Here is a 26,213-nt window from a genome sequence, read left to right as displayed (position 1 = left end):
AATTTTACACCTCAAATTTGTTAGAATGACTGACAATAGTAAAGAGAGTGAAATTAATGTTGATAGCTTTGATTTTGCTAATGAACAGGCTACTAGTGATGCCCCTATGCTTGTTAATTACCTTTCCAAAGTTAGATAAAGGCGGTGCGCCTCACCGTGCTTTGCCCGTGTTCGCCGACCAGTGTCCGACCGCCCACATTTATCTCCTTATTCTTTATACATACAAAGAATAAGGAGCTCTCACTCAGCCTCTCACATGGTGCTCACACAGTGACATTTGGGAGCTCCACCCCACATCATGTGTCGTGCTCTCTCTCCCCTTTGCACTCTCTGCACGCGCATTGCATTCGCGCACTCACAACTGGTATCAGAGTGGTTTCATTCCTGAAATCGTTTCTGCATGCGCGTGCACTTTCCAGAGTGCAAACAAGGTTCTGACTTCGGCATCGGCAAATTCAGCTTTTCGAGAGCGTTTCTTCCAGGTGTCTTAGTGTTTTACCCTTCTTTACCTCCTTTAGGATTCATTCGTGCCATCAAAAACCTCATTCGAGCTACGGTTCAGGAGCTGCATTTTTCAGCCCTCTTTTGGTAGTTCATGTTGCGGTTTTGGACCGAAAACGGAGGTTTTTGGCATATCTCTCACACCCGGACTCGGATACATGTGATCCAGGAGTCTACTTTGGGGTTTTGGCACATTCCGGACACGTTGATCATATCAGAATTTTGAAATTATGAGTGCTGCATTTTGTGCAGCAGCTGTCTATTGTGTGTCGAGGATTCCACACATGGTTTGCTCTCGGATGTGAGAGTGGTATTGGCTACAAGTTTGTTCACAGGTGGGAGGATACGATGTATGCCTTTTGTGGTTTGATGCTCAGAGAGACTAACGTGATTGCATTTTGAGCTCGGCAATGTATGCCTCGAGCATGTTTTTTGGCAGTCTCACAGGTAGAACATGTATTTGTGTACTAGATTTGCAGGTGTTTGCAGTGATGTATGCAAAGTGTGGAGATTGGTGCATGCATTTGGAGTGCGGTTTGATGCGCTTTGGTTGCTCATGGTTTTGAGCGTGCGGTCACTTTGGTTACTGGTTTTGTAGCTGTTTTGCTGACGAAACTCTCGTGAAATTTTCTCAGCAGTTTTATGTGCATCGTTGGTGCGATCGAGATTGCGATTGCTTGTAGCACTTAGGATTTGCGTGCTGCGTTTTCCCTTTTGGGTGGTGCATCGCGAGCGTGTTTTGCTCTACATTTTTGGTATTGAGCTGTGAGTGCTCGGCCATTTGGAGCTTCCAATTTTGACTCCCAACTACAAGTTGGTCTAGTACTCCCCTAGGTGTTGCCATTTGCAGTTGAGGACATCTTCTGCAGTGTTTTGGCTTGCATACCGATTTTGACACAACAGGTGTTTTGAGCTTTTGCTTTGTGTATGCTTTTGTGGGATAGTGGCTAGAGTTTACGTGCCATAGTTTGTGATCGAGCTTGGCTCTCACATTGACATGTTTTGTTAGTTTGGACATAGTTTGTTGTTCTTGTACCGACTCTCGCAAGAGTGAGGATTTGCATATGCTTGTGTGGCTACAATACAGGCTAGTCACAAGTTTCACAGGTTTTTGCAAATTTTTGTAGGTAGTTTCTCTTGTGGGACGCGTTTTGAGCTAGTTTGCTCTCTACTTGCATATATGGTTATGCGCTTTACGCTCGGTTGAGCAATTTGTCCCAGTTTATGCTTGCAGAGTTTGCAGATTGTGGAGTTGTTTTATGCATATGTGAGCATCAATTTTGATGCGATTGATCATGCTTTTGAGCATTGTGTAGTGGTCGAGTTATCTCCCACTTTGTTGCCAGCTTTTGGCATGGTTTATGGTTGAGATTGTGCTTGAGGTTTTACTCAGTTTACAGGGGAGATTCTGTCAGATTTTTCCCATATTTCTTGCCATACTTTGGTTCTTAGCCATTCACTTATGGTTGCAGATATGTGTGACATTGAGAGACGACGGTCTCGCTCTTGCTGATACTTGCGTTGTTGGCATTGTGGTCACACAAGGCACATTAGACGTCATTGTTTCATACGAAAGAGACAACAGCGAAGATGTATGTGTGATGCAGATATGGCTTTGACACAGGTTAGAGAGGTAGTCCCAGTGGCAGTCTATGCCAGTGACGGTGATGTCACGCTTGCCCAATAAATTGTGCTTCCACGAGTCTAAGGCATGTAGAACTGCAAGGAGTTCCTTTTCATATATGCCTAGAGCTTGCTCAACAGGGTCGAGCCTTCGATTTTCATAGGCTATGGCGTGCCCTTCTTGGAGCAAAACAACTCCAAGGCAATCACCACAAGTGTCACATTGGACCTCAAATGGCTTTGAGAGATCCGGCATTGTAAGCACAGGTTGAGTGATAAGATTTTCTTTAAGCTTTTTGAAAGCATTGTTCTCCTTTGTAGACCATGTATACCTAACATTTTTCTTTGTTAGGTCATGTAATGGTCTCGTGATTTGTGATAACTTTTCTATGAAGTGTCTATAATATGCACACATACCTATAAAGCTTCTTAGTTCATGTAGATTCCTTGGATTAGGCCATCCTTTTATTACCTCTAGCTTTGATGGATCCATTTGGATGCCATCTTGAGAGATAATGTGACCTAAATACTGAATCTCTCGTAAGAAAAACTCACTTTTCTTTAAAGTTTATTCTCTCGTAAGACTTGAAATATTACCTGGAGATGTTGCTTGTGTTCGTCTAGTGAATTACAGTAGATGATTATATCATCAAAAAACACTCCAGCAAAGGTTCGGTGAGGCCTGAATAGCTTCTCCATCAAGCGGTTAAATGTGGCTGGTGCATTGGTCAAGCCAAAAGGCATGACAATGTATTTGTAAAGACCAAACGTAGTGCAAAATGGGGTCTTTACAATGTCTTGATCAACTATCCTTATTTGATGGTAGCCACTTTTTAGGTCAATCCTACTGAAGTAGGTCGACCCTTGCAGCTTATCAAATAGGTCTTCTACCCGTGGAACGGGAAACCTATTCTTGATAGTGATCCTATTTAGTGCTCTATAGTCGACACACATGCAATATCTGCCATCTTTCTTTTGCACTAATAACACAGGTGAACAAAATGGAGATGAGCTAGGCCTAACCATCCCCTTCTCAACTAACTCATGCACTTGCCACATAATCTCCTCTTGTTGAGCTTGAGAAACTCTATAAGGAGGTTTATTAGGCGGTGAACTTCCTGGAAGAAGTTCAATTGCTTGGTCATCATCGCCTCGTTTAGGAGGTAGTTCACAAGAGATGTCGTCAACAAAAACATCTTGAAATCCCTTGAGAAAATTGGATAACCCTAATTCCTTGTGATTGTTTATATTTTCTTTTGCTAAAGCATTGTCTACATATTTGTGGATAGATTGTAGGGAGAGAGCTTCAAGCTTCACCATGTGGAGGAGTACTTTGTCTTTGGCATCGGTAGCCAAAAACTGCTTCATGATGGAAGCTCTTAAAGCTTTCCATGTTCGTGGAGCTTCACCGTTTGCCCGTAGGCTAGACCACCATTGCCTGGTGGACTTTTGAAAATGCATAGCTACATGGCGTAGCTTAGAGGACCCCGTGAAGCCCTCATCTCCAAACGCCGCATAGAATTATTGGACGAAGGCCAAAACTTTGTCCGTAGCACCAAAGGTCCCATTGTAGGTAAGGAAAGAGATGTTCTTTCCTCCCTCTTCGAACTTTTTGAGCTTGGACGACCTCTTCCACGCGGCATAGGATTTCCTATGGCCTCTTCTTTTTGGTAGTTCGAAAGCTGCACCATCACTTTCTTCAGAACAGGAAGAATTTGAGGAGGATGGAGAAGAGGGTGACCTCTTTCTCGCCTTTCTCTTCCCTTGTTCCTCCTTGTCTACACCATCACTTTATTCATAAGAGGAAGAAGATGGAAAAGAGGGTGACCTCTTTCTCGCCTTTTTCTTCTCTTGTTTTTTGTCGTCCCTCTTTGAATTATGATGTAGAGATGTGTGTGATGGTCTTCTCCGTTTAGGGGGTGTTAAAGAGCGTTTTGCCCGCCGTCTTCGTGGAGCCATCTCCGCCGAGGAGGCAAGAGACTCACTTCTTTCTCGTTCTTTTGGTGGGGGCTCTACCATTGAAACTTGAGTTCTCCTTTGGGAAGGAGATGCGTCGTCAAGTAGTATATTTTTGAGCCCTTCGTACAGATCCTCTTCTTCTTCCCTTATCAAAGAGAGGCCTCTTTTGGAAGTCTCACAAGGAGGCTTCCTAGGTACTCTCTTTTCTTGGTGGGGAGTTTGGAGAATCCCATGAGCACGTAGCTACCATTGCACTTCACTTTGGAGGGATGGATTGCCCATGGCTTGTTAAAGCCTAGTAACTGTGAGTGCGTGAGTGCGGTAATGTACGATCGGGCAAGCCAAGGTCCAGGACATACATGTGATAAAGGGGTGCCTATAAATAGCAGGGCCTATATAGGGCATGGTTGGGTGGTTATTTACAGGTGCTAGTCCCCAGGCTCTCATATTGTATCAAAGCTCATATTATTTTAAGCCAAGCAAAGGTGTTGCCTTTTTTTGCAAAAAGCTTGCATGCATCGTGGGTATGGTGGCTTAGCAAAACGAGAAGATGTCGAAGCAACAAAACGGGTGACCTGACGAGGAGCACCAAACAAGGTGCTATCAAGCTCAATGGACTTGCGTTGCAGAGGGGAACGAAAGTCGACACAGCATCACGGAGATTTGTAGACTGTGGACTCTGCGAGCATATCTTCCTCATCCCTCATTGCCGACAGCACTGCAGAGCAAACAAACGCTTCTTTTGTCATCGGGCTGCCCAAGCCAAGGTCTAAGCAATGTAACATTTAATGGTCTAGTAACTTGTGTGTAGCGGCAAATAACATAGACATAGTGAGCATTTCATTAAGACTAGATTCCTTATGAGCATAGCAAGAGTGCTTGGACGGAGAGAGCAGCAAAAGCATAACACCTACTTAGATAAGCATAAACAATACTTCAAAAAGAGAGAGAAATTAAGCTATTGGCAACAGTTGAGGATCGGATTTACATGGAGCCGGGCGGTCCCCCCTCCAAAAGGCTTTGTTTTATAGGTTTCCCCCATCAAGGGAGACATTTTACAATACAATACTTTGGGTTCCTTCAATAACTTGTTGGTGCAATGAAGATGGAAGCTTCAAGCACCAAGCTTACACTTGAAAACACAACATCAATTCCCTCACGATCTCATACCCAAGACCTCACACACCTTCAAAGATGGTGAGAGCTAGCGGGGTATGAGAGTAGATCGAGAGGAAGAAGGAGTATTCCTACGAGAAAGAAGTATGTCTCCTCACATAATCACTCGTAATAGCTTAGCATAGCTTAGTAATTAGCATGGTAGAGGAGATGAGCATGCATTGGAGCTTGGCTCTTGGTTGGATTTGCATCACAAAGCCAAGAGTTGTTCGTGTAGGCCTCCCTTCTCACAAGCTTGGAGTAGATGATGAGCTTTCCATTAAAGCTTGAGAGGGAGATAGTCTTCTTTACTTCACACTTGAGATTGTGTGAGTGTGTGTGATATAATGCCTTGCAAAAATCATCCCCCCCTCTCTCTTCATCGACCCCTCTTGCTATTTGCTCATGCTTGCATCCTATTGGCCTCTGCAAAGCTTAGCCAATGACAATAAAGAAGCATAAGTAATAGCCTTGTGACATGTGTCCCCCTTTTCCCTTTTGTGAGAGATTTAGGTATTTAAATAATGCAATTAAACTCTCATTGGACCTCTTAGTCTTCTGGCCAATAGGAATCAGGCAAGCCATTGGGCTGCTAAATGCTCATTGGACCCCTTGGGAGACTGTCCAATAGTCTTCTAGAGAGCTTAATTTCTATTGGTTGTTTTATCAAGTATTTTTAAATGAATTAAACTAAATTTACTCTAGCCTAATTCTCATTGGTCCCACCTCTATGGCCATCCAATAGGATTTGAATGCACCTTGGGGGCAACTGGGCTAGGAAGCTGACATGTGTCCACTATGCCCTTTGTGTAAAGGGAGCTTGGAAGAGTGTGTGTGTGTTTCTCTCTCATCCCCTACTAATATGGCTCGCCCCCTCCTTGATAGGGATGTGGGAAGACTTGTTAATCTTCCCCATGACCATCCAATTCCCCCACACTTTGGCCATTGGACATTACCTTTGAATTTTGGAACCTTAGCATTTTGGAAGTCTTAATGGGGTGAACCTTAAGGTCTTTGAAGCCCATTGATGCACATTGCACTTTTGCAGATGCCCCCCCCCCCTTAGGATCCCTATTTTCCCTCTTTGGATCCCTACTATGACCGGTCTGCCAACCTAACCAATATTCTAGCTTTTTCTCCGATGGTACTTCCCCATATTAAATGATCAGTTTAACATGACAAAATTATTTAGGAGAATTAGATATTAGTTATTATGACATTACCTCTCTCTTGAAATCATAGTCGTCCTCGACTATGAGGTAGAGAAGATAAAGCCTAGTCATTAGTCCTTTTTCTAGCGGGTAGAGGATCCCTATTTGACCCTACGACATCGTTCCAAAATGGATGTCTAATCCATTTGGCGCTTGAGAGCCTAAGCTGCCGCAATCATGTCTGCGCATTAGTCCCATCAATCTTCCATAGTAGAGTGACAAGCTCTACTTGGTGTTTGGAAGACGTCGTCTCCGCAAACTTGATCCTAAGCATGCATACTTCTTAACATTTGTGCACAGTAAAGAAAAAGAGAGTCTTATAAGACAAAAAATTTGTTCATTTGAAACATTTCTACATTTGCTTACTCTAGAGAAGCATTGTAAGCATTGACAAGGTTTAGGTTATCCTTTAATTGTATGCCTTGCATCCATCTAGCATCTTCAAAAGGATAGTTCTTAAACTTAATAAGATACCATCGGATAATCTTACCGCCTCTCAATACCTTGTCTTCATGTCGGAGAATGGACTCGGGCTACAACACCGCTTCTTGGTCCTCGATCTCCGGTGGGTCTTCAATAGTTGGTTCTTGAGGTGGCTCTCCTTTGTAAGGCTTTAGTAGGCTCACATGGAAAACATTGTGTATGAGCCAATGACTGGGCAACTTGAGTTGATAGACAATCTCATTGATTGGTCTACAAATCTGGAAGGGACCATAGTACCTTTTTTCTAATTTAGCATAGTACTTTTAGTGTCCCGTAGGATTCTTGCCCGTTGTGTGCCTTAATCGAGCCTTGGGAAATTCAAGCAAGACCCAATCATTTTGTTTAAAGGCTTGAGCTCTTTTGTGCTTATAAGTAGCCTTTTGCCTTTGCTGTGAGATAGAGATAGCATCCTTAATCTTTTGGAAGGATTGTAACAAGACTTGATTTCGAGGTGTTTTAGTAATAAATTTTGTTTTCTAGGAAGTTTTTGTCATTTTAAAGTTAGTCCACTGTGTAGAAGGATATGTGGATTGTTTTCGTCCGATAAAATTTTTTGATCCGGAAGGCACTTTCTGGGGCATTTTTGAAGGCATTAACGTGGGATTTTGAAAAAGTGATGTATGAAGCGATTGAAGCCTGCATTATAAGGAACAACTTTGGTTCTTTGAGTCTTTAGAGATTTTGATGTTTTGATGCTCGTTGAAGGCCAAAGATTAAGAAAAAAGTTGGATTTGCTGTTTCTGCATCGTTTTTGTAGAAAATGCTGTTTTGCAGGTTGATTTTCAGCAAATCGGAGCAGGCTATGGAAATTTTCCATCACATAGCCGTCGAAGAGCGCAGCGAGGGCAACAAGATTGTATGAGACGGATTTGGGCTGTTTTGGCTCCGTTTGGGAGTTATGTTCTCGCAGGTATATAGGTGCGCAAGTCGAGTCGACCGAGCGCCAAAAATAGAAAAGCGGCTATTTTAAGAGGTCGCAGGCTTTTGGAGGAGAATAGAAGGACGGGTGGTGCGTTTTGGGGGGATTCACCATTCTCTCTTCTGCGAGTGCGAGTGCGAGTGCGAGTGAGACGCTGCATGCAAGCGAATTGAAGCTCGGGGGTGGTCGGGAGGTTCGAGCTCCGTACAACGGAGTGCGCCCATATATATATTCAATTGCTCCTCTGTTGTATCAAACACTATCAATACAAAGATTTCTTCCTCTGTTTTGCTGTCTATCTCTATTATTCGGTTCCCGTGACAATTCTTGTAGGTCTCGGCTATACTCATCTGCAGCGAAGATCCCGTGTACCTTAAGTAGCAGGGGACTTTTAAATCTTCCCTCAATTACCTCAAAGGGTGCTTTTCCAGTGGAGATATGTATAGTGTTATTGTAGGCATACTCCACTAAAGTTAAGTACTTCTCCCATTGGGACTTTTGATCTACTTCCGTTACATAGGCTTTTAGTAGATCAAGAATTGTTAGGTTAGCTATTTCACTTTGGCCATCCATTTGCGGGTGATAGGCCGAAGAGATGTTAGCCTTGCCCCTAGATTCTCAAAGAGACACTTCCAGAAATTACTGGTCATTCTAGCATCTGTATCTGACACTATGGACATTGGCAAGCCATGGTACTTGAAGATTTGTGATATGAAGAGGGTTGCCATTTGATGTGCTTTGATAGTCTTTTTGATAGGTATGAAATAAGCTTCTTTGCTGAACCTGTCTACTATCATCCATATTCCCGTATTCCCATGGATAGACTTAGGCAATCCAAAGATAAAATCCATGGATATGCTCTCCCATGGTGAATTAGGGATTGGCAAAGGTTGAAGCAATCCAGGTTGCTTCCCTATATCAAACTTCGTCTTTTGGCATACCACACATTTAGAAACATACTCTTGTATGTTTGCTTTCATGGTAGGCCAATAGAAATATGTTTCTATCCCTTTTAGGGTAGACTGAATCCCTCTATGCTCCGCATAAGGAGGAGCATGGGATTCATACATTACTTTCTCACGTAGTGAGTTAGTAACGCATAGTCTATTGCCATAGAAAAGATAACCATCTTGTAAGGTAAATGGTTCCTCTTTCTTCCCTAGTGCTCCACGTCACACCATGTTGTGAGTGGTTTAGCACATTTTCTAGTGGGAGACTTGGTTATGTGCACTTGGCCGATGGTTCGGCGTTTGACATAGAGGGTGAAGGAGATGTTTGTTTGTCTTTGCCTAGTGGTGCGTCATACACGCTACGACATGTGCGCTATGTTCCTCAGCTGAGATAGAGCTTGATCTCAATGAGACAATTGACAGCTTTTGGTTGTCAGATACTGCTTAGAGAGCAGTCTTTCCAGATGCATTGCGATTCATTAGTGATTGCCAGAGGAGCCCGCAACGGATTGGTATATCCTATGCATGTGTCTGAGGTTCGAGATGGCATAGTCTCGATTTTATTGCAGCCATGTTTGGAGCGAGAGACGAGGCGTGTCTCTTTTGCGGATGTGCTGCATGGAGAGCAGGTGTCGTGCGATGACTGACACTGGCATTGTGCATTGTGGAGCCATGCAAGTCGTCACTCGATACTTGCATGAGGAGTGTCATCGTGGCTCTAGCCCTTGTGGTATGCATGTTGCATCTACACTAGAGAGGTTACAGAGTGAGCCAGTGGGCATAGATTGAGGGCCGTCTTCTCTCACCTGTTGTATATACTAGTTGTAAGCTAGTCTTCTCGCCACTTATCAGCACACAGCCTTTAGTGGGAGAATGTTAGGTAAAGGCGGTGTGTCTCACCGTGCTTTGCTCGTGTCCGCCGATCAGTGTCCGACCACACACATTTATCTCCATATTCTTTATACATACAAAGAATAAGGAGCTCTCACTCAGACTCTCACATGGTGCTCACATAATGAGATTTGGAGCTCCACCCCACATCCCGTGTCGTGCGCTCTCTCTCTCTCTCCCGTTAGAGGAACCAAAAAAGTTTTGCAAGTGGATGGCAACCATTTGTGACCTAGCTAGCTGGGTCACGGTACAATAGTGACACAATCTATTTCCTAGCTTACTAGTATGTGGTACCCATTTCAAAAAGTAATCAATTAGTGGAAATCTTTGCCAAATTCTGTTTTTGATTGAAGAGCAAAAGGAAAGAGCTGTTAGTCGATATTGACAGATGTGGACAACCTCCAAACCTAGTGTGGAGAGTTGGAGACTTTGACCCGGCGTGTGTGAGTTTGAATCCGAGGTTGAACGTCGGTTTTGTTACTAGAGGCCACATCGAATCTTGGAAGATTCTTCGTGATAAAGTATGGATATTAAGCTGCTGGTATTAACCTATCCGACTGTAATCTTTTTCTTACACAAACACACACTCTCTCTCTCTCTCTCTCTCTCTCTCCACCACTGGAGTCTGGACGCAGCGCTGCATCGCGGCCACTTTCGAGGCAAACGCAGTGATGGAGGTGAACTATACGCAGATCTGAATTCGCTTTACCCGGGTTGATCCTGATGTGTAGGTGTGTATGCGTGCGCGCAGCTCTCGTGCCCATTGATAAAGAACATTCTGCTGCTGGATTCGGAAGGGAAGCGCGTCGCTGTTAAATATTTCTGCGATGAGTGGCCCAATCTCGCCTCAAAGCTTGCGTTTGAAAAATCCGTCTTCTCGAAGACGCAGCGCACCAATGCTCGAGCAGAAGGTGAGATCTTTACTAGCAATCTTCAACTCTTGGATTCCCTGCTTGCTGCAGACATTTGTTGCTCTATGCTACCTTGGAACAAGTATCTAGCTAGAACACATTTTTCTATTAGTTTTAATAAGGAATTAGTGGCATTCGTGTAGTGGGTTTTCATGTGTGTGGTTACTTCATAGCCCAGCTAAGTCTAGGAATTTGAAAGGATCTACTTGACAGGAGAGCTTGTTTTTGTTTCCTCGATGTGGTTTGTCCTACTTGATGCAAGAGGCAGCCACATGAAAGAGCACAAAATTATTTTTCAATCAATTCTGTACCATTTAACTGGTCCCATATACCGAAAAGCCTGCATCCGTTAGGCCGATTGTATCCTTGTGAAATTTGATCTGGTTTTCCCAAAGCTAGTTTAACTAGCCAGCGTTTCATAGACAGAATTATATTACAAATACTGGTATTTTTGTTATTGCAGCGGAAATAGGAATGTTTGATGGCTACATAGTTGTATACAAATTTGTATCTGATCTACACTTCTATGTGACTGGGGGTGATGATGAGAATGAACTCATTCTGGCAACAGTTTTACAAGGTTTCTTCGATGCGGTTTCTCTTCTGCTCAGGTCTCCTTTCTTCTCTACTCATCGGGCATGGTTTTATCATGGAATTTGTATTATGTGATTGCAAGGAACGAACAGCAGATGGATTTCGTACTCTTACTGTTATTTTGTGCTCATTGTCAGGAACAACGTTGACAAGAGAACAGTTCTTGAAAATTTGGACCTCATCTTTCTTTGTCTAGACGAGATTGTAGATGGCGGGTAGGACACATTTCGTCCATTTTTGTTAGATCAAGTGCAATGAGATCGAGAACTGTTTTTTTTAATAGCTTGTGTATTGTTTATATATTATCTAGTTTGTATGTTTTGGCTCATTGCATTGAAATAAACCATATTGAAAAAACTGTATGCAATTCTGTATGAAGCAAACTCAATGGCAATTTGATGCAAAGATTCTACCTCAATACAATGTTTGTGGTGTTTTTAATTAGACTCTTAGTCTTTAAAGACATGATCAGCTCAGCTCAAGCTTGGCCGGATCAAGTTTCATGATGAGATGACAATAATTCTTGGGTGGAAATTCTCCACATGTTTTGTCGTACACTATTAGAGTATGCAACGGCAGAGAAACACAACACGAGCGAGAGAACACAAGAGAGTGAGAGTGAAGTCGACAACTCAACAGCTTGAGAGGCACAAAAAATCCAGAAAACTGGGAATAAATAATAAAATGGACAAAATGTCTGGTGCAAACCCCATAGGTGCCTAGAATCCCCACCAGAAAGAGGAAAGGTTGGCCAACTCATGACCAAGGGTTTGAGTGCATGTGAGAAAAGCCATAGGCATGAGTGAAAGCATCTGGAAGGTGAATGTGAAGCTCTAACACCCCCCCGCCCCCCTTCCCTTCAACAACGGACGTTGGGAAGCTGAGGAGGAAAGTGCGTGTGCGCTTACAAATCTGGAGAACCAAGCCAAGAAACGACGAATTATCCATCGCCAAGTGAAGTCTCTGTCTACGATAACATCTAGGTGTAGTATGTCCATGTCTTCCACAATATGTCCATGTTGGGCTGTCCTTGTTGAGTAGTAGCTCCACCGCCATGAGCCGCTGAAGTTGTCACCCGCAACATGGTCAATGGAATCTCAATTGTGAAGATGCCAAGAAATGTCACGTACACATGGCTCTATGTGGCAAGTGGACACGCTTCATCAACTTCTAGAGCCAATTTTCCAGTTTTGGAACCTTCTTTCATAAATGGTTTTTACATGTGTTTTGACAGGTGTTGTTATACTACGGTGGGCATCTGGCATGATGTGCATGTAGTTCTAGGTTAGAAGAATCCAATGAGCTATTTGCCGCGTTGATTGAATTCCCGGGTGGTGGACAGATGTGCGATGGTCTCACCTACAAACTGAGCTTTCGTCAAACTTATTTATAAATCGTTTTAATGGTTTCATTTATGAGAATTTGATGGAGCTTTTGCCCTCCCTAAATGTAACGGAATTTGGCTAATAACATTGATTGTAGCAGAATTAAAGTAACAATATTGAGCATTTTCTTAAGAGGATATTTAATGAACATAAGGAGAGTACTTCATTGAAGGTAGCAAAGTAAACATTATACCTAGTAAGCTTGGCATAAACAATACTTCCAAAGGAGAGAGAATTAGAGAAACTGAGAACAATTGAGGACCGGATTTACTTGGAGCCGGTCCCCCCTCCAAAAGGCTTTTGTATTATAGGTTCTCCCATAAAGAGAGACTTGGTACAATAAATTCTTTGTGTTCCTTGGGACCTTGTTGATGCCATGAAGATGATAAGCTTCATGCACCAATGTTATTTCCCTAATTAACTTGCAAATAACATGAACTTGTCCCCGGCCTCAATCCCAAGACCTGAAACACCTTCAAAGGTGGAGAGAGCTAGCAGGGAGTGAAGGAAGGGAAGAGGAAGAAGATGTAGCATACGAGAAAGAAGTACTTTCCTCACCATAGATTACTCTTGGAGCTTAGCTTAGCATAGTAATATAGATGGTAAAGAAGATGAGCATGCCATTGAAGCTTGACTCTTGGTTGGATTTGCATTCCATACCGAAGAGGTGTTGGTGTAGGCTCTCTATTCTCAAGCTTGGAGAAGGAGATGTAGTTCTTGCTCAACACATGAGAGAATGTGTTTGTGTGAGAGAATGTGCAGAAATGAGAGCCCTAGCTTGCCTCGGTCGACCCCTCTCTCCCCTAGCACTAGCTTGCACCTTGGCCCATGCCAAGGCTTATAGCCAATCACAGGCTTTGGTCATATCAAGCAATAAGGGTAGCATTTGGACAAGTGTCCCTCTTTCCCCCTTTGAGAGAGAGAGAGCTTAATTAATCAATTAAATGCATCTAAATTCTCATTGGACCTCCCTAAAGGCCATCCAATAGGATTCAGGTACACTATGAGGGCAACAGGGCTAGGGGCTTGACATGTGTCCTTTGTACCTCTTGAGTCTTGGGCTTGCCTTGAGTGTGTGTGTTTTCTCTCTCATCCCCTACTCTTAGGGCTCGCCCCCTCCAATGTAGGAGTCGTGTTTGACTTGAACACCACAAGCACCTTGGTCATCAACAGTATTGCCAAGAAACGCGTTTCTTCACTCATGAAACGTACGAAACATTTCTGTATGAGTATGGACGTTTCAAAGGTAAAGTAAAGGCTCATGTTACATGTAAACCTTGAAGCCTCTTGTTCTTTGTTTCGGGCATGAAATCCTCAATGTCATGAATGTAGCTTCTGTCTTGCTTCTAATGATGAAAGTTAGTCCTATTCTCCCTCTTTTTCATGTCTAATTGTAAGGTAATGCTTAAAACATAGATCTCAGCTTATACCACTTAAACTTACGTACATTTCTTTAGTTTGCAACGAAAGTTCTGTTTTGGCGTTTCTTTCTCGAACGAAACTGTTTCGAAACTTCTGAAACTCGTTTCAAACGAAACGTTTCGAAACTCCGTGGCAACTATGTTCATCAAGCACCTTCATGAAGAACCTCAAGCACCTTGGTCAATAAGCACGACAAGCACCTTAAGCACCTCAAGCATCTTAGTGTAAGGTGTAGCGGAAGTGAATGTTGAACTTTGCTCAAGATGAGTGCTCCGAACTGTGCTCAAGGGTTACTTTTACTTACGGAAGGGAGAGCCTTTTGTTCCTTTAGTGAGAGAGTGCAATGGACACAAACAAGGTGATGAACACTGTGAATGAAGGTACCGAGATTGAGAGATAGAGAGAAGAATACGACACCAGAATGTTGTCAAAACCCTCCTGCGAAGGCCCCACTCTCTATGGCGAGAGCGATCTACTATTGATTGCACAAATCTCTACAATGCTTGGACTTGCCGACGATGTCGATGACGACGAGACGGGCTGAAATTTGAAAACGCTAATGGCTGAAATCTGCAAATCTTTATTTAGTTGAATTTTGACTCTATGTCGATGACGACGATGCAACGACGATGCGCTGAAAACGCAGATGCTGAAATCTGCATTTTCCGGGTTGAATTGGTAAACGCTCGTTGATCTTACCGTGCGGTGAGGATCTGCTGCGGGAAGGTGAGATCTGCGAGGTTCGGGACTTCTACTGCGGTGTCTTGATGCTGAAATGTAATAGACTTGGACACTCCAAGTCAAGAATCAACCGCGACAGCACCAAATAACCACTTCAAAACAATTCACAGATCACAATAGATTTGCACTGGCCCGGCGGAGTTCCGTGCCTAGAGATATTGGCCCCAAAGACTGGCGCCCCTTTCGGTATTTCTTTTTGTATTAATCAATCATCAAAGTACAAGAGAGCGGTTAGGGTTTCACTCTCAGACTCTGCGTCCAGATGCTCTGAGAAGTGAGGCCCTCACCACTAATTTAAAGGTTACAAGGGATGCCCAAAAGCAGAGCCCCAAAAGCTTTTAAAATCAAAAGCATCAGTTCTCTCTCTCTCTTAGAGAGTCTTTTCTCTTTTTTTATATAAAAAAAGCAAAAGCAAAATTCGCGTCGCTCATCATTTTCCAAATTTTTTTTTATTTTTTTAATAATAATCCGCCTCCGCGATTTCCGGAATTTAGGGTTTTTGGCAAAAATTAGGGTTTGCAGGAATTTTAGGGTTTCTGGCAGAAATTAGGGTTTTTGTTGTCCGCCACGTCATCACTTTGTGACATACCCCCCTCTTGAAAGCATTGTAATCGACCGCGATTACGCTTGCAAAACCGACAAAAGCCATAAACCGTCTTAGCAGACACTGACTGTTAGTACCTTCGTACTAGGAACACACATCTAGCACATGTACAAAATCGACAGTCACATCACACGACATCACAAGACATCACCAGACATCACAAGACATCACATGACATTCAACATTCATTCGGATCTTAGACCATGATTTGTCGGCAATGTAGCTAGCAATCACATCTAGGTCCAATCGGGACCTCATCGATGTCCGATTGACTAACCCCTATTGCAACCATGTCTATTCGAGATCAATCAGACCAAAATGCTGCAGTCATTTCGGCTATCAGTTCCTGCACTCACAAGAAGTCAAGAACAAATCAGTATCGTAATCAGGAATTCCATTTCATAAAGTCATCCAGCAGAATACTGTCAGCTCTCAGTATCCCTGAAGCTCAAAGAGACATCAGTGACTTTAGTATCAAAATCGAGGCATCTGTTGACAAAGGAGTGGAGTGACTCCCCTCTTGTGCATCCCACTGCACTAGATCTCCGGCCAAGCTGAATTCTGGGTTCCGTTTGGAGTAGACTATGCTAAACCAAAACATCGAGGTAAAGTTTCACAATCCGAGGAGTATCTTCTAGGTCCTCCTCCTCCATCCACTTCGCATCAAATGCAGGAAAGTTCTTGAACTTAACCAAGAATCGCCTTCGGACTTTACCTTTCTTCGTATCATTATGTGCCAAAATCTGTTCAGGAACAAGGATCTCCTCGTTTTCTTCCACTTTGGGTTGCTCACCAGGCTCCCCATCATCAGGCACATCACCCTTAACAGGTTTCAAGAGACTCACATGCAATGCATTATGAATCCTCCAAGTATCTGGCAGTTCCAATCGGAAGGAGACATCATTTATCTTGTCAGTGATCTGGAAAGGTCCGTAGTATCACATACTAAGCTTTGGAAAAAGCCTCTCCTTTCCCTTTTTCTTTCTTAGGCGTGCCTTCTCAAAAGTAAGAGCACCCAATCATCCTCCTTCAGTTTCCAGTCGCGACGATGGCGATCCGCTGCCTTTTTCTGTCGTTCTTGAGACTTCTGTAAAGTCTCGCGAACCTTGGCAAAAGCCGTATCCAAATCTCGCGAATATTCATCCGCTTCAAATTTCTAATCTTTCGTGCTCAGGAAGGATGGAACCTTCGCAGCAGTTTCAACAATCTCTCATGGCGTCTTCCCCGTCGAAGAGTGTATCGTGTTATTGTAGGCAAATTCCACCAAAGGTAAGTTCTTTTCCCATTGAGTCTTCTGATGCGAGATACAAGACTTCAATAAATCTAAAATCACTGAATTGGCAATCTCAGATTGCCCGTCAGTCTGCAAGTGGAACGATGACGAGAACTGCAACCGCGTGCCAATGTTCTCAAAAATTGCCTTCCAAAACAAACTCATAAATCTGGGGTCTCTGTCGGAGACAATCGTCTCAGGCGTGCCATGTAATCGGAAAATCATCGTGATCATTCTGTATTCTCGGGAGATAAAAAAAAATGAAATCCATTTCAATATTTTCCCAGGGGCGGGTGGGTATGGGTAAAGGCTGTAACAATCCCTGTGCCTTATGCTTGTCAAACTTGACCTTCTGGCATACCAAGCAACTGCACACAAACTCTTCCACATCCTTCTTCAGTCTCCGCCAAAAGAAATCTCTCTCTACCCCTTTCATGGTGGTAGCAATGCCGCGGTGACCCGTAAAAGGTGGACAGTGGCAATCAGTCATAACCTTTTCCCTCAACGGCTGTGTAACTCACAACATAGTCTTTTTCATCAAGTAGCCTTCCCGAAGGGTGTATCCAGCTACTGTCTCCCCATCCCGTATCCGTGTGAAAATATCTGCAAAACCTGTATCTGTGGCATACTGATCGACCATATCCTCGAAGCTCCTATGATGTATCGCGGAAATAGCCAGAACCAACGGTTTCCGAGACAAAGCATCTGCCACCACATTCTTCTGTCCCTGCACATGGACAATCTGGAAGTGGAACTGTGACAAGATGTTCACCCACCGCATCTGCTTTTCCGAAAGCTGCTTCTGTGACAAGAAGTAGCGCAAACTCTGATGGTCTGTAAAGACAGTAAAATCCGCTCCGAGTAGGTAATGCCGCCACTGAGTAAGAGTGTGGATAACCGCCAAAAGCTCTTTCCCATAGATCTGTGCTGTCATCTCCGGCCTAGAGAACAAACGGCTCTCGTAAGCTATGACATGGGCTTCTTGCATCAAGACCGCACCCAGAGTACGACCACACGCATCACAATATACTTCAAATGACTTCTGCAAGTCCGACAAAGTCAAAATAGGTCCCGTAGTCAATTTCTCTTTCAATGTCCGAAAGGCAGTCACCTCTGTGGGTCCCCACGAAAAAGGTACTCCTTTCTGTGTCAAGGTATGCAAAGGGGAAGCAACCTCTGCAAACTTTCGTATGAACCGCCTGTAGTACGAACACAGTCCCAAGAAGCTTCTAGCTTCATGGACATTCCTCAAATCGGGCCAATCACGGATAGTCTCTATCTTGGCCGGGTCCATTCGCACTCCTGCTGCTGACACAATGTGTCCCAAAAAGTGTATCTCTAGTAGGAAAAATTCACTTTTCTTTGCATTAATCACTAACGTGTGATCTCGTAATGCCTGAAAGACTTGAAGCAGATGATCTCTGTGTTCTGCCTCATTCTTGGAGAAAACAATGATGTTGTCAAAGAAAGTGCCAACAAATAGCCCGTACTCTCGAAAAATCCTATCCATCATCCGGTTAAATGTCGCAGGAGCATTGGTTAAGCCAAAAGGCATCACCAAAAACTCAAATAACCCAAAAGTCGTCCGAAAAGCTGTCTTGTAGACGTCTTCCGGCGCTATTTTGATCTGATGATATCCACTCTTCAAGTCAATCCTGCTAAAGCACGAGGATCCCTGTAACCTGTCGAGTATATCATCGATCCTAGGAATCGGAAATCTGTTCTTGATGGTGATTTCGTTGAGAGTGCTATAATCGATGCACATTCTCCAAGATCCGTCTTTCTTCAAAACCAACAACACTGGAGAGCAATACGGTGAAGTACTAGGCTGGACAAGACCCTTTTCCAAGAGGTCTTTCACTGAGTTCATAATCTTTTCATTCTGTACTCGGCTCACACGATAAGGTGGCCGATTCGGTGGCGTGCTTCCCGATATCAGATCAATGGTATGATCTTCAAGCCCTCTCAAAAGCAATCGGCATGAGCGTGGAGAAAAAAATCTTGGCGTTCTTTTCTTCAGGTCAAAACATATTCAACTTTTATCCATCGTTCAGTTCTCCCAAAAGAATGAGTAAGAAAACTGAAGTTCTTCAAGTACAATCTCTAAGCCCTTCATTTATCAAAGTCACTTTCTTGGCCTGGTAGTCAACCACGGCATAGTTCTTGTGGTACCAAGGGATCCCGAGTAGAACGTCACTCACGTGCCCTGAACACCCCTGTCATTGCAAACGAAGTTTGCCAATGCTCGGTGTAATGGCAACATCCCATCCGGGTGCCAGTCGAACTACCTCCGCCTGTGGCGTCAGTCTGTCGGGCGTAGTTCCAAATCGAGCCGCCAATTCCAAGTGAAAAGAAGTTGGCCTTGGCTCCTTCAAAAGAGCTTCCTGATCCTTCGCTTTGCCCCGAAAGCGGCAAAGTTTGTACTTTCATTCATTAGATTCGGTGCAGGTCCCACGCCATGTGGTACCAGTTCTGCTTTTCTATCTGCCTTTTCTGCCACATTCCTCAGCTGCTCTCGAACTCTCAGACCTGTCGTCGTTTTTATCATGCTGTTCTTTCTGTGCCGTATCAGGGCACTTCGCGGAAATATGTCCATGTTTCCCGCATCCAAAGCACTTCCCCTCTCTGATGAAGCGAGCTCTCTCCTCAGGAGTAAGCTTGGGTCGTGCATCCTTTTTTTTCTCTGGGTTGCTCTTTTTCATTCTACTTTCATTCCCAGAAGTCTGTTCAGCTCGTTGTGTCATGGCCTCATCTGTGGGGTAGGTCAGACTGCCAGAGTGAATGGCAAAGCCCCGCTTCGCATGACTCATCAACTCCTGAATAGAAGCTGACTTCTGTTCCAAGCAGTGATCTCGGATCTCTGTAGGTAGACCCAAGGTAAACCGCTCAATCTGTTCTCTGAACGAGATCTTCTTGAATGAAGAGCTCCAGAATCTTTCACAATAAGAATTCACTGTATCGCTCTTGGTCATCTGGAGATGGGTCCAAGCAGCTCGTATATCTCGCTCAAACTCTTGAGTCAACCAAGAAGAAATAAAAAGCCTCTTGAATTTCAGCCATGTAACTGGCACAGTCTTGCTTAATAGAAGCGTGGACCACCAAGTACGAGCATTCCCCTTAAAGTAAGAGGCAGCTCTCCGAATCTTGGAGTGCTCTGAATAGCGTCCTCCCGCGAAAGCGATGTCAAACTGCTGTATAAAAGACAAAGCCTTCGAAGCATCTGAGTATCCTGAAAAGTATCAAACTTGATCGAGTGGCCACCTTCCTTAAACTCTCGGACTTTCTTGCTTTTATCTTCGAGAAAGTCATACTGGTTGGCTTTGTAAAAATTCTTCTTGTTCGCATAAAACTTTCCGTCATCGGAACCTGAGCTGTCTGTAGATAAGTCCTCAGTAGAACTGTGAGTCTTTGGGCGAGATTTAGCCTTCTTTGCCTTTCTGTTGCCCTTTCCAAAGCGTTGCTTCTTGCTTCGCTTTTTGCTTTTTTCTGTCTTCTTCGCTCTAATCCGAGGAGCTAGAAGAACTGTCAGAAGAAGAAGAAGAAGAACTGGGTACTCCTTCAAATCGAACACGCTTCTTCCGTTTCTTTGCTTTGTCGAATGTCGACTGACGACCCAAATATCCCGGGAAGTCAGTACCTTTGTTCTGCTTTTTGCCGTGCTTTTTGCCTTTCTTTTGCATGTCGAAAAGCTGAGCAATCCGTGCATCAACCACGTTCTCCAGTTCCTTCTCCGTATATTTCTTGGAGGCAGAAGGTTTCTTGAGAGCGGGTTTCGGGAGTGGTGTTGTGGTTCTCTGCCACTCCATCTGTACCTCTTTCAAAGAGGTCTGGTTCATATATTTTGCCATCTTCGGGTCCTTGGCAAAATTGAGCATCATCTTTGTTGCATCACCAATCAATTGACGACGCTCCATCTCTCTTTGCTCCGCCTGAGTAGGCCGAGGCGGGCCATACTCTCTGTCTGAATCTTCGTTGTGATCCCAGCCCGCATCTCCAGATGCAGAGGGAGTCGACTGATCATTGCCTGAAGCCATAGGTGCCGCGGAAAAAAAATTTCGGGGATCGGAAAAGAGAAATCGGCCGTGCTCTGATACCACTGTAACAGACTTGGACACTCCAAGTCAAGAATCAACCGCGACAGCACCAAATAACCACTTCAAAACAATTCACAGATCACAATAGATTTGCACTGGCCCGGCGGGGTTCCGTGCCTAGAGATATTGGCCCCAAAGACTGGCGCCCCTTTCGGTATTTCTTTTTGTATTAATCAATCATCAAAGTACAAGAGAGCGGTTAGGGTTTCACTCTCAGACTCTGCGTCCAGATGCTCTGAGAAGTGAGGCCCTCACCACTAATTTAAAGGTTACAAGGGATGCCCAAAAGCAGAGCCCCAAAAGCTTTTAAAATCATTCTCTTTTTTTATTAAAAAAAAAAAAAGCAAAAGCAAAATTCGCGTCGCTCATCATTTTCCAAAAAAAATATATATATATATATATTTTAATAATCCGCCTTCGCGATTTCCGGAATTTAGGGTTTTTGGCAAAAATTAGGGTTTGCAGGAATTTTAGGGTTTCTGGCAGAAATTAGGGTTTTTGTTGTCCGCCACGTCATCACTTTGTGACATGAAAACTGAAAACGCTGATGCTTCTGGGGTTTCTGTTGCGATGAATCTGCAAAACGCTAGGAGTCCTGCTGATTTTGCTAACGCTAGGGCTGATCTGTGTATGATGCAAAAATGCTAGGCTTGTGCTTGATCCTGCTATCGCCAGGCTACTGCAATGCAAAAACGCTAGGCTGATCTTTGGCTGAAAACGTTGTGTTGACTGCCGGGGGGGTCTTGCTGAGAAGGTGCACTGTTGGATGTCAGGTCCTTGCTGCCTCTTCTGCGAGAAATGCTAGCGCTAGCTTTACTTATATCCTTGCTTGCTAAATTTACCCTACCTAGTTCCCAACAAAAGTCACTTAAAAATAATAAGTGAAAAATTGGCTAAAATGGGAAAATAGGTCTATGCACTGTGAAAATGCTCCTGATGGGTTCTCATGGAAATCTGATGATCATGCTGTGTGCAACCAGAGGATATGCATCTAATCTAAGTGTCTGGACACGCACGGATTCACAAAGGTGCCAGATGACTTCCTAAGCTAGGCTAACTGACTGAACTGAACCCTTGCCATGAAGTAGCTTGTCCACGTACTTATAGGGTTAGATGTGCACGTGACATCCGCTCCTTTTCAAAGTGAGGTACTGGTACTGAACTATATGGCGTCGAGGGAGATCGCCAACAATGTCTGGAATCCTGGAAAGGACTCTTTGCTGGCCCACTCCGATGCGTGGGTCATGCGATACTTGAACGTCATAAAGGTCTGCAATGCTTGCTTCTTTGGGCCGCGCTGAAAGCGACACAAAGTCATCTGTGGCTCCTTCAATGCTTCAACGTCGTCGATAGTCATGCGTCTACCTTCTTCAAGGATCTCCGAGGATGAAAATTCCTGAAACCACTTCCAACACAAAAACATGAACATACCCATTCCATGTGAAGTGATTGGAAAAAGACTATTCTTTCGAAAAAACTGTGCATGTAATGCAGATGAACAAAGTGATGGAGTGCCAAACTGTTCATCAAACACACGCAAACAATGGGATCGAATCTTGACTTTCTGATTTAAATCAATCAACTGTTGCAAAACACCATGGAAACGCCTATGCTTGATGCTCAATCCTTCTTGTGTTCTTTCGGATACTGTGTCATGCCAAGGAAGAGACATGGAATGTGAATTCCTTGGGTGCAAACATTTCATCTTTCCATGAGTAATCCGCATACATCCATGCTCATTTATGAGTGAATCGTGTTCATCGTACAATATATCATGCCTATGAGAAGGGATCACATAAAGACGGTGACTAAAATACAAGAAAGCATCACGAATGAAACACGCGAACAATACGTACTGACTAATCATGTGAACACAGAATACTTCCTGTGGGTGTTCTTTGGACCTCGACTCGAGAGCCAAGATCGGTTCTTCGTGATTGATCGAATCTTTCTGTGGGGGTTCTTTGGACCTCGACTCGAGAGCCAAGATTGGTTCTTCGTGATTGATCGAATCTGCAATGAGGTTAGCTTCACTAGAAAAAGCATCAACTAAACCATCATCCTTGTGAACAATCACATCTTTATCCTGCAAATCATCATGCTTGTGAATAATCACATCTTGATCATGCAAATCATCATGCTTATCATTATCATTTTCATGATCATGTGTGTCATGCTTTGGAAAAGAAGAGACTGAGAGAGTCTCCTTCTCTTGATTTTTTGCAGTTTGTGCCTGCACACTAGAAAAGAGTCGCAATAACTCTTGCATGTGTTGGGCTCTCTGTGTTTCACGCTCTAACCGTCTTTCTTTATGTTCACGATCTAATGCGGCTTTTCATATTTGGGCTTCCAAACGTGCTTTCTCGTGCTCACGCTTTATGGTTGCCATTCTTTCTTCGTATTTACGCTCTATGGCTGCCATTCTTTCCGTTGTTCTTTCTTCGCGTTCTAACTTTCGATCCATCATCATCTTGTCGAAAGCCTCCATAGGATCTGGTGCAATCCTTGGCGTAGATGGGGAAGGGGGAGGGAACCTCCTGGTGGGGAAAACTCTTCTTCGCCACTCCCATGCTCACCACCACCAATGCGAAGTATCCATTCCGCTTCGGGTGATGACGATCCACTGAAGTCTTGGGTTCTTAAGTTCACGAGCAACTTGGGCTCTTGTGGGTCTTGGGTTCTTGGGGTTGTGGAGTCTTGAGGTTCTTGAGGGTCTTGAGTCCTTGAGGTTCGTGAGGTTCTTGATGTTCTCGAGGTTCTTCTTTAGCTTGCAATCTGTGTTAGAGAAGGATCTAAGCTCTGATACCAATGTCAGGTGCAACGGAAGTGTGTTGAACTTTGCTCAAGATGAGTGCTCTGAACTGTGCTCAAGGGTTCCGTTTACTTACGGAAGGGAGAGCCTTCCGTTCCTTTAGTTAGAGAGTGCAATGGACACAAACAAGGTGATAAACATTGTGACTGAAGGTACTGAGACTGAGAGATAGAGAGAGAAGAATACGACACCAGAATGTTGTCAAAACCCTCCTCTGAAGGCCCCACTCTCTATGATGAGAGCGGTCTACTCAGAGTTACCGGGGAACGTGGCCTAGGGGCTCTGGAACGGCTATTTTTTGGCAGCCAACGGCCAGCATGAGCTTTTTACGCCTTATATATTCCCCCCTCTTCCCCCATTCTTCACAAATGCTTCAAGTCAAGGTTGTGTGCCCTCTCTCCCTTGCTCTCAACTCTCAAGCCATAGGGCCTCAAGGCTCAAGCTCTCAACCTCTCTCTTGGGCTAACCCTCAAGGCTCAAGCTCTCTCTCTCTCTCTCTCTCTCTCTCTCTCTCTCTCTCTCTCGGTCTCAACTTTCAAGAGGTGAAGCCTCTCTCTTAAGCTCTCTATCTCAAGCTCTCATGGAATCAAGCCTCTCTCTCTCAAGCCCTCTCTCAAGCTCTCTCTCTCTCTCAAACCCTCAAAGATCAAGCTCTCTCTCTTTCACGGATAATCCATGGCCTCTTCTTCTTGTACAAACCCCTCCGTTCATGCGGGCAACACTCAAAAGGCGAAGGAATGGTCGTGGTGGGATGAAGTGACTTCGGAGGGCACCTTGTCGGCGGCGGGAGGTTCTCGTGCATGGGCATGCAAGCTATGCTCTTACACGCGGAAAGGGGGGCATGACAAAGTGAGGGCACACTTTCTTCGAGTGCCGGGACATGAGGTGAGATTTTGCACCAACGTAACCATATAGAAGAGGAAGGAGCTCGAGGAAAAGGATCGGCAATTCAACTATAAAGCCAAGCCCGCACGCAAAGGTATCGATCCAAAGACCCTCATTTTCCCTTCTTCCTCTCTGCCCGGTTTAGGTGCCGGTGCATCTTCATCGGGTCCGATTTGTCGCCAAAGGACCCTTGCCACCTCTTGGGACCCAAAGAAGAAGGAAGAGGTGGATGCGGCCGTGCCCCATTTCTTCTATCACGACCATATCCCATTTGTTGCGGCAAGGTATGGTTTATGATTTATCAATCTTCTCTCTTATTTCCTCCGTTATCGTCGTTTTCGCCTTTTTGATACTAACCTCTTCTATGTTTGATCGAAATAGGTTGGAGTATTGGAAAGTCTTGGTGCAACGGATAGGAGAGTATGGCATTGGCTATGTGCCGCTATCTTTATAGGCTCTTTGCTCGATCTAGAGAAGGATATCGTGGAGCAAGCAACCCTCAATATTCAACGTCTTTGGGCAAAACATGGCGTTTCCCTCATTGCCGACGGGTGGAGCGATACAAGGAAGAGATCTATCCATGGTCTCGTCGCATACTCGAGGGGAGAGATGTACTTTGTGCATTCTCATGATGCCACCGAGAGTGGCAAGTCCGTCGATGTTCTCTCTGCAGAGTGGACAGCGGCCATAGAAACGATCGGTGAGCAACACGTGGTGGCCTTTGTCACAGATAGGGAGGCATCAAACAGGGCAGCAACAGCTATTATAGAGGGCCACTATCCGCATGTGACAGTGTGCTTTTGCATGGCACACTGCTTGAACAACCTTCTAAAAGACATCGGCAAGCTAGACTGGATCGCTCCAGTCATTGCTGATGCAATGAAGATTGTTACTTTCATCAACAATCACAACTTGGTTCGGAGTGAGTACCTCAAGAGGTCGGGCGGCAAAGTGCTTCTACACTATTTAGACACCCGCTTCGCATTCAACTTTCTTCTTGTGCGCAGGCTGTCTGAATGTCAAAATGGGGTTCGACAGGTCTTCATCAGTGATGAGTTAACCACCTCCCCCTATGCAAAGACAATTGCAGGGATTTTGTGCAAGGATAAGGCTGATGATCTTGAGTTCTGGAAGGAGCTCAAGAGTCTAGATGCACAAGTAAAACCGGTGGTTCATTTGCTTCAAGTTCTGGATGGCATGGATCCTTGCATTGGCAAAATTTATTAGGCAATGGACCGCATGATCGAGCAGATTGCACAGTTTGAGCCGAAAGTAGAGCGATATGAGGAGATCCATACGCTTTGCAGCTCAAGGTGGAATTCTTATGCCTCTCCTTTACACGAGGCAGCATACATGGTGGATCCAAAGTTCCAAGGTGCAGGGCAAGAGACACATGAGCGAATTTACAGAGATCTTAAACAAGATGGTTCTAGACAGAGATGGGCGACGCATTGTCAGAGATGAGTTGAGACAGTATAGAGAGATGCGGGGGTCATTTGGCAGTCCAGATGCTCAGATTGATCGCAGGAAGATAGGTTCAGTGCCTTGGTGGGAGAACTATGGCTATGATGGCCCTGAGCTTCAGAGATTGGCGATCCGTATTCTCAGCCAGTCAGTTAGTACCTCATGCTTGGAGCAATTGTGGAGTACCTTTAGCCACATTGCTTCCAAGAAGAGAAATTGGCTTGGAGTGGAGAAAGCTAATGATCTTGTCTTTGTCAGCACAAATTTGAAAATGCTTTGCAAGGGTACAGACAAACAGACAGATCCTTTTACACAGTGGGAGATGGAGCAAGAGGC

At 44.3% G+C, this 26,213-nt stretch overlaps 1 protein-coding gene across 1 annotated transcript in view; it reads left to right on the top strand.

Moving 5' to 3' along the window:
• The first annotated feature begins 10,210 nt into the window (after positions 1-10,210).
• LOC147427703 (coatomer subunit zeta-2-like) overlaps positions 10,211-26,213 on the top strand; it is a 40,215-nt gene continuing 24,212 nt past the window's right edge. The window contains exons 1-4 of the mRNA XM_086497162.1: positions 10,211-10,369; positions 10,444-10,603; positions 11,067-11,214; positions 11,335-11,412. Coding sequence (XP_086353288.1) covers positions 10,364-10,369; positions 10,444-10,603; positions 11,067-11,214; positions 11,335-11,412 — 392 coding nt within the window. The 5' untranslated portion in view covers positions 10,211-10,363. The remainder of the gene's footprint in view (positions 10,370-10,443; positions 10,604-11,066; positions 11,215-11,334; positions 11,413-26,213) is intronic.

Source organism: Adiantum capillus-veneris, chromosome 23 (genome assembly GCF_014529385.1).
Source record: "Adiantum capillus-veneris isolate H3 chromosome 23, ASM1452938v2, whole genome shotgun sequence".
Taxonomy (NCBI): domain Eukaryota; kingdom Viridiplantae; phylum Streptophyta; class Polypodiopsida; order Polypodiales; family Pteridaceae; genus Adiantum; species Adiantum capillus-veneris.
This window is presented reverse-complemented; position numbering and strand designations above follow the sequence as displayed.